The sequence below is a fragment of the Nomascus leucogenys genome, chromosome 5 (assembly GCF_006542625.1).
Source record: "Nomascus leucogenys isolate Asia chromosome 5, Asia_NLE_v1, whole genome shotgun sequence".
Lineage (NCBI taxonomy): Eukaryota > Metazoa > Chordata > Mammalia > Primates > Hylobatidae > Nomascus > Nomascus leucogenys.
Window position 1 is genome coordinate 123,935,934 of NC_044385.1, and position 15,854 is coordinate 123,951,787.

At 38.1% G+C, this 15,854-nt stretch overlaps 1 protein-coding gene across 7 annotated transcripts in view; it reads left to right on the forward strand.

The window, feature by feature from the left end:
* Positions 1 to 15,541, forward strand: part of IPO5 (importin 5) — an 81,144-nt gene extending 65,603 nt beyond the window's left edge. For 6 of the 7 annotated variants that reach the window (XM_030813579.1, XM_030813582.1, XM_030813581.1 and 3 more), the window contains 12 exons: positions 954 to 1,037; positions 2,775 to 2,907; positions 2,997 to 3,118; positions 5,213 to 5,309; positions 7,050 to 7,222; positions 8,537 to 8,648; positions 8,733 to 8,788; positions 9,733 to 9,855; positions 11,523 to 11,742; positions 12,646 to 12,874; positions 14,060 to 14,201; positions 14,806 to 14,952. In XM_030813579.1, coding sequence (XP_030669439.1) covers positions 954 to 1,037; positions 2,775 to 2,907; positions 2,997 to 3,118; positions 5,213 to 5,309; positions 7,050 to 7,222; positions 8,537 to 8,648; positions 8,733 to 8,788; positions 9,733 to 9,855; positions 11,523 to 11,742; positions 12,646 to 12,874; positions 14,060 to 14,201; positions 14,806 to 14,892 — 1,578 coding nt within the window. In that variant the 3' untranslated portion in view covers positions 14,893 to 14,952. Of the gene's footprint in view, positions 1 to 953; positions 1,038 to 2,774; positions 2,908 to 2,996; positions 3,119 to 5,212; positions 5,310 to 7,049; positions 7,223 to 8,536; positions 8,649 to 8,732; positions 8,789 to 9,732; positions 9,856 to 11,522; positions 11,743 to 12,645; positions 12,875 to 14,059; positions 14,202 to 14,805 lie in introns of all 7 variants that reach the window. The other variant, XM_030813577.1, reaches the window with a different exon arrangement.
* Positions 15,542 to 15,854: the final 313 nt, after the last annotated feature.

Here is a 15,854-nt window from a genome sequence, read left to right on the forward strand (position 1 = left end):
CCTCAAGCAATCTGCTCACGGGTGTGAGCCACCGTGCCCAGCCCGTCTTTTTGTTGTTAATATTAGGGTTTCTTTTTAGCTCAGCTATGCTCTTGATGCCTCCTCCTTTCCCCACCACACACAGTGCATCTCGTGGGAGGTGTGTAGAAATCAGTATCCATGTTTGTTCCCTTTAAATATGTGCTTGGAAACATGTCATTTGCTTTCCTATTAATCTAAAATGCATCAAGTGTTCTAAGAGAAATCTATGCATATAGATCTTCAGAAAATAGTTACCAAGGACCATTGGCCAGTGTGTTTCTCAGCCAACATCTCAGAATTGTTCAAGCTAATGCAAAAGAAGTTTCTCTGTCATTGAACCCTCATGTTCTGACCCTCAGAATTATCAGCAGGGAAGCTCTGTCTTGCCTTCTTCAAAACCAGCATCAGTATTAATTTATATTTGGAACTGGTTTCTGTGAGACACTGACCACTAAAACATTGGTATGTTTTATACCAATAAAATATTTTTATGTCCCATACTCTATATATCTGGCTTTCAATGTCTCTTTAAAACGCTGCCTGTCTATACAATGGAGATTACCAGAACTGCAAAGAGTTAAGTGAAAATCACAGACAAAATTTTATGCAGTGAATTCTATAAACAATCCAAAATTTTCTTTCTGAATTTGAATTGTTTTACTGCTTGAAATGCGTAAGCCATAGACTAACACGTGATGCCATTAGAAGTACCTTTATACTGTAGTTCACTGCCCTTCAGTGGAAAATATATTTTTCTAGAAAGTGAACTGAATCTGTCACAATATAGATGAGAATTTTTCAATATGATAGTTTTATCTTTGGAAGTTATGACCTATGTGGGCAATGTAGTCGATTTTTTGGCAACGCTTTACTAATTACACAAGAAACAAAATTCAGTATCAACAAGTGTGTCTCTACATATTTTCCTCTAGTTCATGCAGGATGCATCAGATGTGATGCAGCTTTTGTTAAAGACCCAGACAGACTTCAATGATATGGAAGATGATGATCCTCAGGTAAGTGATCTTAATGCATTTGCTTTGATCCGCTAATGAGTTGTGGACAGCACACGGTTCAATATATTTAAAACAAAAGTAGTGATAGATTTCTTGACATACTACCAAACCCTGCTAGCAGAGACATTCTTCACTGATTTTCCTTCTGTTTCTCAAGCTACTTTTCTCAGTCTGTTGTAGGTTGCTCTTGCTTTCTCTGACTCTCACTCAAGTTTTGGTGTTTGTGGGTTCTGTCCAACGCTCTCTTATCTTCTCACTCCTGTGGAGCAGTGTCACTCACAGACATGGCTTCCGGTTTCCTCTGTGTGCTTGCAACTTTCAGATCTTCAGAATTGAAGATTCGTTTATCCAACATGTAGTAGACATCTCCATTTGGGTGTCTTCTAGCCCTTTGAGGGCTGCATGACCTCCCTCCCTAGCAGAAAATACAGAACCCAAGAATCTCAGGACACACTGCTTACCTCTCTGCCGATGAACAGACAAAGGCATTTCATTAGGAAGAACCCCTGCCTCTCGACACACACGCACATACACACATAGGTATACACACCCAGCTAACGCTTGCTCATGTTTCTCATCCTTTACAAGATTTTCCTGATCTGTTCAGTCTCAATGGTGGGCAGTGCCAACACTGTTATAGTAACATCATAAATGTTTGTCATATCTTGATGGTATTCCCAATGCCTAACATATAATAAGGCACTCAGTAAATAATTGTTGAGTTAAATTTTGACTTTACATAGCCACACTGTAATAGTTTAAGTAGGTAAACATACCATTTTGCAAAGAAAGCATGTTTTGTTGTTGTTTGCTTTCTTTGCAAAATGATATGCAAATATACATGTATGTTTTGTATGTACAGAGATAACAGGCAGGAGGGATACTTAGCAGACTGCTGACAGTAGGGAGGCTGAGGGGACTGTAAGCTGTAGGGAGGGGTGGTAAGGACGAGGCATGTTGCTCACCTTTGTATCAGCCAGCATATAGTTTAATGCCTGGCATGTGAGAAACACCCAGTACCTATCTGAAGAGTGGGTGGACTTTTACATATGAAATCATTAAGAGGTGGGGCATGTGTCCATGCATGCTCAATAGATAAATAGGTAGGTGGATGACAGATATCAGGGGATAAGAATCACTTTCTAGGTTGCAGGGATGGTGAATGGAACCGGATTCTCTAGGTAATTTGCAGATGATGAAGTCTGTGTAAACACAGTAATAGGAGAAGAGGTGTTTTAAATATATTCAGCCACTTACGAGAAAATTATAACAGCTAAGAGAAAAGGATGTTTTGTTTCTTGGGTTTTAATAAATGTTTAATGAATGGAGTGGCAGGCAATAGGGATACAGAGTCAGATAAAGTACATTCCTGTCTTCAAAAAATTTGTAACTGGGAGTTGGTGAAATGTTTGGTTTTGTTTAGGTGATTAGTTTCATTTAGGTGATTCAGATGCTTAGAAAGAAAACTATTATCACTTACTGAAAGTAGAAAGAAATACCCAAGGTTCTGGTCTTTGTCTTTTGCCTCACCTGCTGTCCATATCCCAGTGTAATGAGTTCACAGGAATTTCATTATTGATTCTGGACCTTTTAAGTACATAACCTTTAGAAATGCTCTTACTGCTTAAAGTACTGTGAACATATCAATAAAACATTGTTTCTATGAAATAAGGAAATGGCTTTATCACATTTACCCATTGTTTTTTAATCTATTTTAATTTTAAAATTTTTCCCCAGATCTCTTACATGATCTCAGCATGGGCCAGAATGTGCAAAATCCTTGGAAAAGAATTTCAGCAATACCTTCCAGTGGTTATGGGACCTTTAATGAAGACGGCTTCAATTAAGCCCGAAGTAGCCCTTTTAGATAGTAGGTGTCTTTAGAAGGACCTATTGGTTATAATAGTTCTCTCTTTGTTATTATTTTTAATATGCATTTGTTTTCTTCTCCGTTAATAGCCCAAGACATGGAGAATATGAGTGATGATGATGGTTGGGAATTTGTGAACCTTGGAGATCAGCAAAGCTTTGGTATTAAAACTGCAGGACTAGAAGAAAAATCAACTGCTTGCCAGATGTTGGTAAGAGAGTACTGTTTTTATTAAACTTTTATTTTACATCTTATATACATTTCATATGAGTGCTTTTAATAGCTGCTAAAGAAATTACTTTGGAGAGCCAGTAATATATTCCTTAAAAAGTAAAGTTTTCTTTCCATTTTAAAAGAAATCGTATGGATAAACCTTTCATTATCACTGCTGTTTTAAATAGCAAAAAAACAACAAATAGCCCAAATTCCTGTTAGTGGGAAGATGAATGATAAATTACTGTGCCTTGGAGTAATATACAGCCATTACGAAAAGTTTATAAGCTACACGAGGGAAGGATTTTTGTTTTGTTCTTAGTCTGTAGTAGGTGGCCATGGAATGTTTTTTAAACAAATGAACAGAAGTGTGTTCATGCTATTTAATGTAAAACAAACTTGTATGATTTCAATTGTGTAAAAAAATAGATATGGCAGGAAAATCAAAATGTTTGGTTATTGTCCCTTATGGTGTTTATGGTGTGCATATGTGTGTTTCGTTCCTAGTTTTCTTTTTGTTTTCTTTATGAGCATGCGTTTTAAAGTGAAGGATAATACTTTCTTTTTTTTTTTTTTTTTGAGATGGAGTCTCTCTTTTTCACCCAGGCTGGAGTGCAGTGGCACGATCTTGACTCACTGCATCCACCTCTGGCGTTCAGTTGATTCTCCTGCCTCAGCCTCCCGAGTAGCTGGGATTACAGGCGCCTGCAACCACAGCTGGCTACTTTTTGTATTTTTAGTAGAGATGGGTTTCACCATTTTGGCCAGGCTGGTTTTGAACTCCTGACCTCAGGTGATCCGCCTGCCGTGACCTGGGATTACAGGCATGAGCCACCGCACCTGGCCAATACTTATTTTTATTAGATTTTAGAAATTATAGTATATTACAAATTTAGCAGTTAAGTAAACCTAAATAAAAGTCGCTTAAATTTTATTTTTTGTATTTATATTACATGTTCTAGTTCATTTAAAGGTGTATTTCTTACTGTCATCTTCAATACTTAGTATCTATAAATTATAAACACTTTGGATTTGTGGGTTTTTTCTCCTGTCTCAACTGGAGAGCACATACAAATAATAACATCTTTAAACAGAATTAATCTTTAGATGTAGTAGAAGAGAATGCAACAATTGGGTTTTTTGGGCTTTTTTTTTTTTTTCTTTTTGAAACAGAGTCTTACTCTGTCGCTCAGGCTGGAGTGCAACGGCTTGATCTCAGCTCACTGCAGCCTCTGTATCCTGGGTTCAAGCGATTCTCCTGCCTTAACCTCCCGAGTAGCTAGGATTATAGGCGCACCCACCACGCCTGGCTAATTTTTGTATCTTTAGTAGAGACGGGTTTTCACCATGTTGGCCAGGCTGGTCTCGAACTCTGACCTCGCGATCCGTCTAGCTCTGTCACCCAGGCTGGAGTATAGTGGTGCCATCCCGTCTCACTGCCACCTCCACCTCCTGGGTTCAAGTGATTCTCCTGCTTCAGCCTCCCAGGTAGCTGGCATTACAAGCACCCGCCACCATGCCTGGCTAACTTTTGTATTTTTAGTAGAGTCGGGGTTTCACTGTGTTGGCCAGGCTGGTCTCGAACTCCTGACCTCGTGATCTACCAACCTCAGCCTCCCAAAGTGCTGGGATTACAAGCATGAGCCACCATGCCCAGTCATGATTTTTTAAAAATACAAAATAACAGAAGCGTTTTCTACAGATTTACAAAGTAAATGCTACAATTAACTGATGGTTTCAGGGTTTTTTGTATCTTTTACAATGATATTTCCTCAATTAAGTGGTACATTTTGTTTGATGTATTGCTGAAACTTGCTGAGTGGAATACGAATGATTCCAGCCTTTGAAGGACAATATATACAACAATAATTTCCTTTTTTTTTTGTCACTCACCAATACTACAATCATTTCATGACCCTTCTTTTAAAACACTTTTTAGTTGGAAGACTAATTTGACAGTTCTACATGCAACTTTAAATGTAGTTCTAGTCAAAATACAACCTCCTATAGTCCTTATGATTTTGCTGTTTGTTAATATTAATGCTTGAAAACTAACATGAATCTTTATTTCCTCCCAATACTTTGGTTACAGGTTTGCTATGCTAAGGAGTTAAAAGAAGGCTTTGTGGAGTACACCGAACAGGTTGTCAAACTGATGGTCCCTTTACTGAAATTTTATTTCCACGATGATATCCTACAACTTTTGAATACAAAACATGTCTAAATTTAGTGAACTTTTAGTTTCTTGGAGTATTAGACAGTGTTCACTGAAGTAGACTTCACCATGATTGATTGTATTTGCACTAAGTGTACTTCGAGATGATAAACTCGGTTCTCTGCATGTGCCTTTGTTTCCACTTGTGCCAAAACATGAAAAAGAAAACGTGACCTATCCTATGTTTGTCAGCTTTCTGTGGCCCACTTAAGGATTTAAGGATAACTAGCAAATGATTACAATTATATATAGTTGCTACTTTCCCCAAATATCTTTTGGTAAATGTTAAGAAAGTAAGACTTTTATTTTAAGAGATGGTGTCTCACTCTGTCACCTAGGCTGGAGTGCAGTGGCGTGATCAGGGCTTACTGAAACCACAACCTCCCAAGTAGCTGGGACCCAGGGGCACAACACTGAGCCCAGCTAGATTTTTATGATGATGATGATGATGATGAATTTTTTTTTTTTTTTTTTTTTTTTTTTTTTTTTTTTTTTTTTTTTGTAGAGATAAGGTCTCCCTATGTTGCCCAGGCTGGTCTCAAACTCCTGGGCTGAAGCAGTCCTCCTGCCTTGGCCCCACAAAGTTATGGGATTACAGGCCTGAGCCACTGTGCCTGGCAAGACCTGTCTTAATAGATTAGAGAACCACTGATAGATGGTCAGCTTTCTGTAGCAGTGAGAATCCTACATTTCAAATGTGGATAGCACCTTTAGCGGAAACATCGCTTGGCACATCTGCATTCTTTTTTGACACAGAGTCTCACTCTGTTGCCTAGGCTGGAGTGCAGTGGCATGATCTCAGCTCACTGCATCCTCCACCTCCCAAGTTCAAGCGATTCTTCTGCCTCAGCCTCCTGAGTAGCTGGGATCACAGACATGCGCTACCATGCCCAGCTAATTTTTTGTATTTTTTGTTTGTTTTTGTTTTTAAGTAGAGACGGGCTTTCACCACGTTGGCCAGGCAGGTCTCGAACTCCTGACCTCAGGTGATCCACCCACATCTGTGTTCCAGTATCCTTCTCAACATAATGATAGTCATAATTAATATTTTCCAGTACATTTTTATGCCTTTACACACGAGAGTGGTAGAGCCCAGACACAAACCCAGATCTGCCTGACTCCAAAGCCCCTTTGTCATTATTCCTCTTATGGTATCCTATAATGGTATCCTTTACAGAAGACAGCTTTTACCCAACAAAGACTTAACTTCCCAGGATGCCAGAGGACAAAGCAGGATTGCTTTTAAGAGGAAGTTATCAAGGCCTTATTTTATAAATGAGATTAGACAGGGAAAGGCAATTTAATCTTTATTGAAAACTGAAAAGGCCAGCATAGGAAGAGGTCCTCGGTAGTTTTTTTCAGGGAAATGCTTCAGTTGCATTTATTAGAAACAGATACTACCTAAGGTTTTGAGGTAGGTACACCTTGAGGCATGCTAATGGTCATGGGTCCTTTCATAGTCATTTTTGTATTTTGGTTTACATTTGAGCAGTAGGCAGCCCTTCACTGCTGCTGGACTCATTCCTGCCACTATTATAGGTGACAGGAGACAGGAGGTATGTCTTTTCTATTTTTATACATGCTTTATATTTAACACAAGCTCTTGGGTATCTTAGATAAACAGAAGTTGCCTAGCACTCCTATTAGTGCATTGAACCCTTTAACATTTAAGCAAAATAATAAACAGTCTTTTGAGGTTCCTTAACAATGAAACGTGTTCGAGTGGCAGCAGCAGAATCCATGCCTCTCCTCCTGGAGTGTGCAAGAGTCCGTGGTCCTGAGTATCTCACACAGATGTGGCATTTTATGTGTGATGCTCTAATTAAGGCCATTGGTACAGAACCAGATTCAGACGTCCTCTCAGAAATAATGCATTCTTTTGCAAAGGTGAGTATTTTTCTCTTAAAAAATAAGTATAAGGTTGTATGTTCATTTATTAGTCTTGCTAAAGTAAAAAAAAAAAAATTGAGACAGAGTATTGCTCTGTCACCCAGGCTGAAGTGCAGTGGCACAATCGCAGCTCACTGCAACCTCCACCTCCTGGGTTCAAGCAATTTTTATGCCTCATCCTTCCAAGTAGTTGGGATTATAGGCATGTGCCACCACACCTGGCTACTTTTTGTATTTTTAGTAGATATTCCCCAGGCTGGTCTCAAACTTCTGGCCTCAAGTGATCCACCTCGGCCTCCCAGAGTGCTGGGATTACAGATATAAGCCAGCTAAATAAATTTTTATATGCTGTAGTGTATGATTTTTTTAAAAATAAAAATGTTAAATTTTTTGTTGTAATATTTTGGTGGTATTATGTTTGTTTTAAAGAGGGTAAATTTGCCTTGGAAGGGCAGTATAGGTAGAGGGAATGATATGGGCAACGGCATGGAAGCATGCATTCTTTGGAAGAAGAGAAGAAATTCTGAATACTCTAGTATTTTCGTCTTGCACTTAATAATCCAACTATAGAAGCTTGGGTACCATCTCCAGTTTCTATTCTTTACACTTTCCTCAATTCTTCTCTGTTTTTTTTCATTGCCCCATCTCTTTTTCATGCCATTGAAATAGCCTCACTTGGTCTACTCCAGATGTCTCCTTTCTTTTCCTCTCAGTTCATTCTCCTTTCCTCAAGCACTGCCTTCCTCTTCATTGAGTCACTTCCTTTCTCATACAGTGTCACTCCCATTTTGCACAACTCTAGTTTGCTCCAATCTTGATTGAAGATTTACAGTTTCTCAGCATCTTTATGTGTCCTTATTTACACTCCTGTAATTCAGAATTCCTTCTGTTTTTCCAAAGACAGCATGCTTCCATACCTTTGCCTATATTATTTCTTCTACCTCTAATGCCCTTCCTTCAATGTTCTCCTTGTATGTTGTGTGTATGGAGTATGGATATAGCAATTGTGTTCCTTAGGAGCTGGTGTGTGTGTATATATATACGTGTGTGTTCCATCTTTGAATCCTCAGTACCAAGCATGATGCCTGGCACCTAGGTGTGCTCAGAAGTGTTTAAAAGAAAATATTTTTTTCTAACTCCAATCTTTAAAATGCTGTCATTCTAACAAATACAAGCTAAGCATATGTAAATAATTAATATTCCAGGATACTGAACTGTGTTCATTTTTCCATATGATTCTTAGTGGAGTTTAACTTTGGACTCTAAACACCCCTAATTTTATGGATTGCTTTCCTTCCTCAACCTCATTAGTGCATTGAAGTAATGGGAGATGGATGCCTTAATAATGAACACTTTGAAGAACTGGGAGGTATATTGAAAGCAAAGCTTGAAGAACATTTTAAAAATCAAGAATTACGACAAGGTAAGTTTTCCATGCTTTTATTTCTGAATATAATCCTTGACCATCTTGGTGATCAGTTAAAACATTTATTTGGGTGTGTTTCAGTTAAAAGACAAGATGAAGACTATGATGAACAGGTCGAAGAGTCACTACAAGATGAGGTAAATTATTCCCTTTGGAACTTACATGACCACTTGCATCTGAAAGACTTGTAAATGCCTCAGTTTCTGATTTATGTGACGTCATTCTGATGTAATTATCAGTCTTTAGCAGAGGAGTCAGATATATTTCCTCTCTTAATTTATGAATAAGTAATTTGAAATTAAACTGATATGTCTTTTGGTGCTATGTGCATTTTGTTGTAATACCTCACTCAACAAAACACCTTGAGGTTTACCTAGTTCATTTATATCCTGCTCACAACAACCATTTGTATTTTGTGGTGCTTTCACTATATTAAAGATGAGTAACCTAAAATTCCAATGTTAAATGATTGCCCAGAGTCACACTGTTGACAGTCTGGGGCCTTTTCCACCATGTTACTTAGTTCTCTCATCAAACCATCTAGGACTGTCAAGCATACTTCATTGTGTGGTTTAGAGTCTAGCATCTCATATGTGGCCGCTTGGTGGGCCAGTGCTACCGTGTAGGTAATACCAGCTTCCTGAAGGTGCCCACGTGCTTGTAGGCCCAAATTGCCACTAACAGCAAGACCCCATTCTCCCCACCATCCACCCCGAAACTACGATTATTCTGCTGAAAACAAAGTAAAAATAGTAAAAACACCTTCGTTTCAGAATGTAGAAATTAGAGATAATTTTTCAACCCATCTTATTTTAAGTATGTTCCAAGGAAAATCTTTGCAATAAATACAGTTCTTGCCACACACCTTTGTCTTTCCAGGTAAGACTGGCCTTTGATTAGTAAGAGACATGATAACCCACCCTTGAAGGTTACTCCAGTCTCTAGACTCTTGATTTACCCTTAAGACAGGAATGAGAAATTGATTTTCTGCATTTTTTAAGGTTTTTATAAATGTTAACTATTGATAATAGAAAATATACTTTTTAATCCATATGGGTGTGTATGTGTGTGTTTTTTTTAGGATGATAATGATGTTTATATTCTGACCAAAGTGTCAGATATTTTACACTCAATATTCAGTAGCTACAAAGAAAATGTGTTACCATGGTTTGAACAGCTGCTTCCATTAATTGTCAACCTCATTGTAAGTGTTACCTCTCTTAATAGTTGTTTTGCATAGTTTACCTGGAATTCTTTTCACTGCAGTGTAAAATCTAATGCTTGAAGTTAAAATGGGTCTCAGAAATGATTGTTTCCATTGTACATCTTTGATTTTATCAAGTTGACTGCATTACCCTGGATATTTTCTCATTCATTATATGCTTGAAGATTCCTAACTTGGTTTTCCATAGGCCAATTCAGTTCTAACACATCTGAAAGATATACAAGTGATTTTTTTATTATTTCAGATTATCTGTGCCCTCCTAAATTAATAAAAGGAAACAGAATGGTTACTTCTTTTTTAGTGGACCATAGATAATTCAATTATCTTTGTTATATACTACCAGCAATCATGGATTATGGATAATGGGCATATATATATACATATATATTTTTTTTTTCTCTCACCCATATATTTGATTTTTTAAAAAATGTTTTATAGACTTTTTTTTTGTTTTTTGTTTGTTTGTTTGTTTTTCTCAAGATGGAGTCTTGCTGTGTCGCCCAGGCTGGAGTGTAGTGGCACAATCTCGGCTCACTGCAACCTCTGCCTTCTGGGTTGAAGCAATTCTCCTGCCACAGCCTCCCGAGTAGCTGGGATTACAGATGCACGCCACCACACCCGACGAATTTTTTGTATTTTTAGTAGAGATGGGGTTTCACCATGTTGACCAGGCTGGTCTCCAACTCCTGACCTAATGATCCACCCGCCTCGGCCTCCCGAAGTGCTGGGATTACAGGCATAAGCCACTGCGCCCAGGCCTAGACTTCCTATTTTAAAGCAGTTTTAGAGTCACAACCAAATTGAACAGGAGGTACAGAGATTTCCCATGTGCCTCTGCCCCTGTGCATGCATGGCCTCAGCACCATTAACACCCTCCATCACAGTGGTAGATACATGTGTTTCCATTTATGGACCTACATCAACACATCATATAATGGCCTATGTGTATTCAGTTTTTTTGTTTGTTTGTTTGTTTGTTTATTTTTAGTTGTGTTTTTTTGTTGGGTTTTTAGTAGAGATGGGGTTTCACCATATTGGCCAGACTGGTCTCCATCTCCTGACCTTGTGATCCGCCCACCTTGGCCTCCCAAAGTGCTGGGATTACAGGCGTGAGCCACCTCGCCCGGCCATGTATTCGGTTTTTTAAAAATATATTATAAAGTAGCAGCTATCATCAGATGTTTAGAATTTTTCTTTTTGGCTTTCAGTTTTGCATTTTATTGTATTAAGTAGTGCATTACATTTTTTAAAAGATTCAGGCACACATGACTTAGCCTGTTGAATAAATGCTATAAATTAAGATCTTTGCAGCTTTTTTTATTACTGTATTTTTTAATGTAGCATTACCATTGTCTTTTTTACGAAGTAAATTTATATACAATGCTGCCACTGTCAGTTCTTCTGTGTGATAGTGTCAGATTGTAGAGTTCTGTAACAAATCATACAAGTCTTTGAAACCTAAATTTTATTAAATCTATGTATTTGATTGAATATCGTTGGTCACAAGAAGTTGTTGTTACTATGTTTTCTTTTTTCTTTTGCCTGTATCAGGAATATCAATGTAAGCAGATAGTCTATAGTGAATAATTCTTTACATTGTTTGTGTACACCAGTATTTGAAGCTTAAAAGAGAATTTCTTTTGTAGTGTCCACATAGACCATGGCCAGACAGACAATGGGGATTATGTATCTTTGATGATGTCATAGAACACTGTAGTCCAGCCTCATTTAAATATGCAGAATATTTCTTAAGACCAATGCTCCAATATGTATGTGACAACAGCCCAGAAGTCAGGCAAGCAGCTGCATATGGCCTGGGAGTCATGGCACAGTATGGTGGAGATAATTATCGCCCTTTTTGTACAGGTACCTTTGCTTTTTCAGTTACGTGCATTTCATTCCAGACATCCTGTGAATCCCTACTTTACTCTCTCTACCACACTCCCAAACATTATTTGCCTATTTCTGCTGTAGTCTGTTTTCAGACATCTCATCTGTAGCATTTAGGATTTTAGATGATAAAAAGATGATTTATTCTCATAGAAATAGAATCAAAGACATCCCCTGCCCCCAGCCTTCCAGGGTGCATTTCTCTTTGCGTTTTGGCAATATACAATAGCCTTAGAATAGGACTTTTTTTTTTTTTTTTTTTTTTTTTTAATTGAGACGGAGTCTCACTCTGTCACCCAGGCGGGAGTGCAGTGGCACAATCTCGGCTCACTGCAACCTCCGCTTCCTGGGTTCAAGCAATTCTGCTTCAGCCTCCCGAGTAGCTAGGACTACAGGTGCCCGCCACCATGCCTGGCTGATTTTTTCTATTTTTAGTAGAGATGGGGTTTCACCGTGTTAGCCAGGATGGTCTCGATCTCCTGACCTCATGATCGGCCCGCCTCAGCCTCCCAAAGTGCTGGGATTACAAGCATGAGCCACCACGCCTGGCAGAATAGGACTTTTAAAACTTACTGGGGAATATAGTTAGGCAGCTTTTAAAGCTTAAGGACCCTCGGAGGATATGGTGAGTACTATAAATCTGGAGGCCACTAATCTCTCTGGGTCTCTCAGTTAGTAGAGGGCTAGTGCTCCTGTCCATGCTGGGGCAGTCCCCCTTCTGTTGCCATTCTGTAATGACATAGCCAAGAAGACAACACTTCCCATACACTTTAACATTTCTTTACCATAGTCAATATCTGAACCAAATACAAAAATATATTATTCATTTGCATGAAAATGTGAGGTTTTAGCTGAACTTCTTTCAAATGCTTATTTTAGAAGCACTTCCCCTGCTGGTAAGAGTTATTCAGTCTGCGGATTCTAAGACCAAAGAAAATGTCAATGCTACAGAGAATTGCATCTCAGCAGTAGGGAAAATCATGAAGTTCAAGCCTGACTGTGTAAACGTTGAAGAGGTCCTTCCACACTGGTTGTCTTGGCTGCCACTACATGAAGATAAAGAAGAAGCTGTTCAGACTTTCAATTATCTATGTGACCTGATTGAAAGGTAGGAAAGCAGACTGTGACCTTATTTCCTTCCCCTCCACAGTGCTTCCTGGTTTTTCTTGCCTAACATCAGTCTTAAGGTTTAACTGCATGATCTCTGCACAGTCCTCAGTTGTATAGGTTTATAATAGTGCTGTCTTTATAAATCATATTAAGAAACCATATCACAGTTAACATTGCCCTTATAATAAGGTCTAATTGTGAGTTATTCTTTATGAAATTAGATTCAACAGATGAGGCACTTTAGTGATTTCTTTGTTTTTAAATTTTTTTGGTAGCGACAAGGTCTTAACTGTTTTGCACAGGCAGGTCTCAAACTCTTGGCCTCAAGAGATCCTCCCACCTCAGCCTCCCAAAGTGCTGGGATTACAGGCATGAGCCACCAAACCCAACCTAAGGGCATATTGTTTAGTGTCTGTTTTCTAAGTCCAAGTTCCCCCCAAATATCAGTCAGATCTAAGCTCTGTCGCTATTAATTATTATTTTTAGGTTATGAATAAATTCAAGGGCTACAACCACTGCCACTATTGTAGCAATAGGCCTAGGCCAACAGATAGATTCTCCATGCTTGTTTAAGTTCAGGTTCACGTAAGAAATGGGTTTGAGTCTTCCATTGAGCATATCATTAAGGAATATAACAGCCATCCTGCAGACTACATGCTCCTTACCTGCTCCTGCGTCTGAAATGACCAGGTCTTAATCATGCTATTTGATCATCTCCCTTGGAAACGACCACTCTGAAATTCTCTTAGTGACAAAGACTAGAACTCTTAAATTCGCTGTTAGGTTTTTTCCCATTAAACTTGCCTGAGTTTATTTCCCAGTTTATTCTTGAAATGTTTATATAATTTTTTTTAACTTCAGAGTTATTTTAGAAGCTATTTTGTAGTAGCAAAATAAAATTTGTATTAAGAAACTTATTCTTAATAATACAATACATTTTTTTAACACATCACAAATTATTTATAAGGTATTTAGAGCATTCTGTTTGGCCCTTAAAACAATCCTGAGAGATGAGCCCAGTATTTTTTTTTTCTAATTTATATAGAAAGAAACTAAAGAGTTCATATATAAGATTGGCTGGTTTTCTTCCTACGGAATTTAAAAGGCCATTGATTTTAGTGAACACATAATCACATTTCTCCTTATAAATTTCACTTACTCAGGTTTTCTTCTCATTTGTCAGTAATCATCCAATTGTTCTTGGCCCAAACAATACCAATCTGCCCAAAATATTCAGTATAATCGCGGAAGGAGAAATGCACGAGGCAATTAAACATGAAGATCCTTGTGCCAAACGTCTGGCCAATGTCGTTCGCCAAGTACAGGTAAGCTGATTTGGTTGAATTGGGGAAGGGGAGATAAAACCTTTTTTTCTTTATATTCCTCTATGAGAAGAAACTAGAAATCTAATGAGCTACGGGAATTTTATTTTTATATTTTCATAGTCTCTTGTCTCCAAGCCTCAAATGGATTATACTTGATGTAATCCATCCATATGTTATTATTTATTAGAATTAAAACCTTCATCTTAGGACATCTTGAGCCTACCAGTTGGTGCTTAACACAAGCTTATTTTGTGTAGTTTTTCTGCCTATCTGAAGAAAAAAAACGAGATTTAATAATAACTTGTCACCTCCAAAAAACTTTGTATGATTTTTACTTCCTATATTCATGTGGTATGTGGGTTACTTTAAGATGTTACCTGCTTAATGTAGCTTTATCAATGCAAAAATGAAGAAAACTTACTGGAAATGAAATGAACTTTAAAGAAATGAACAGATTTCTTGCTTTTACAGTGATACTCATCAAAATAATCTACCTAGGGAGAAGGTATTTTGCCATTATTACGGTCTACCTATGATGATGATTAAAATCCTTCCAAATGACATTTCGTCCTGTCTAAGTCTGTGAAAATGTTTCTTTCCCTAGACTTCTGGAGGACTGTGGACTGAGTGCATAGCACAGCTCAGTCCTGAGCAGCAGGCCGCCATTCAGGAGCTCCTGAACTCTGCGTGAAGGGCCTTAATGTCACCCACCAGAAAACTAACTCCAAATAAACGCTTACCCTTTCGTTTAGGTTTCTTTGTTTTGTTTTTGAGCAAAAGAGATTGGTAGTGTTGTGTGTAGGCCATTCTTCTGGAGAGCCACGAGCAGGAAGAGCAGCGCTGTGTTGCAGAATGGAGTTTCCATGGATTTCTACCAGACCACTGAAGGAGTTCCTGGAAGTCCTGCGGTAGCACTGGAGAGTATTTTTCTATTGGTATAACCCACCACCTGAAGGGGAAAGGGAAATCAAATTAATTTTTCTCATTAGACATAAGGAAATTTAAGGAAAAACAGCTTTAAGAACAGTTACTCAGTATAGACGTGTGTTCACACAAATTGCTCTGTGTTCATTGTGAATTGGAGTGTGAGTCTTTCTGTGGGGTAGAAAGAAGCCTACTACCCAGCAAACCAGTAGACCCAAAAGTTGAAAAAAACTGATGACAAACAACAAGCATGAAGATGGCATATTTGATGTCACTTTGGTTCTTTTTCCCAGAAGGCTTATACAGTGACTCAGTCGGGAAGCTTTCCAGCTTCCAGCCCTTGAATGTGAAGTGTCATTGGCATGTCTGGCAGTAGTCTCTCGTTCACTCCTCAATAAACAACATTGAATACAAAAGAGGCTTGTGTAAAAACTCAGTACTGTCTGGCTTGGATTCATTTCATGTTTTTAATATAAGAATGATCTAATATTTTTTTAAAGTAATGGCTATCAGTAATAGCTGAGTGTTTTTCCCCCTAATATTTTCCTTGTGCAATTCAGACTTAAGCATCGAGTTTTTACCATCTTCCACTTTAAGCTAAGTTATGATACCTATTCCATTCACAATTGGTGTTCTTTTTAAGGTTTGCAAATTTCAACGAATTTTGTAGCTAGGATTGTTTTGATCAGCTCAAAAAGATTTGGCTTCGTGTTTTCATTGCAAATTATA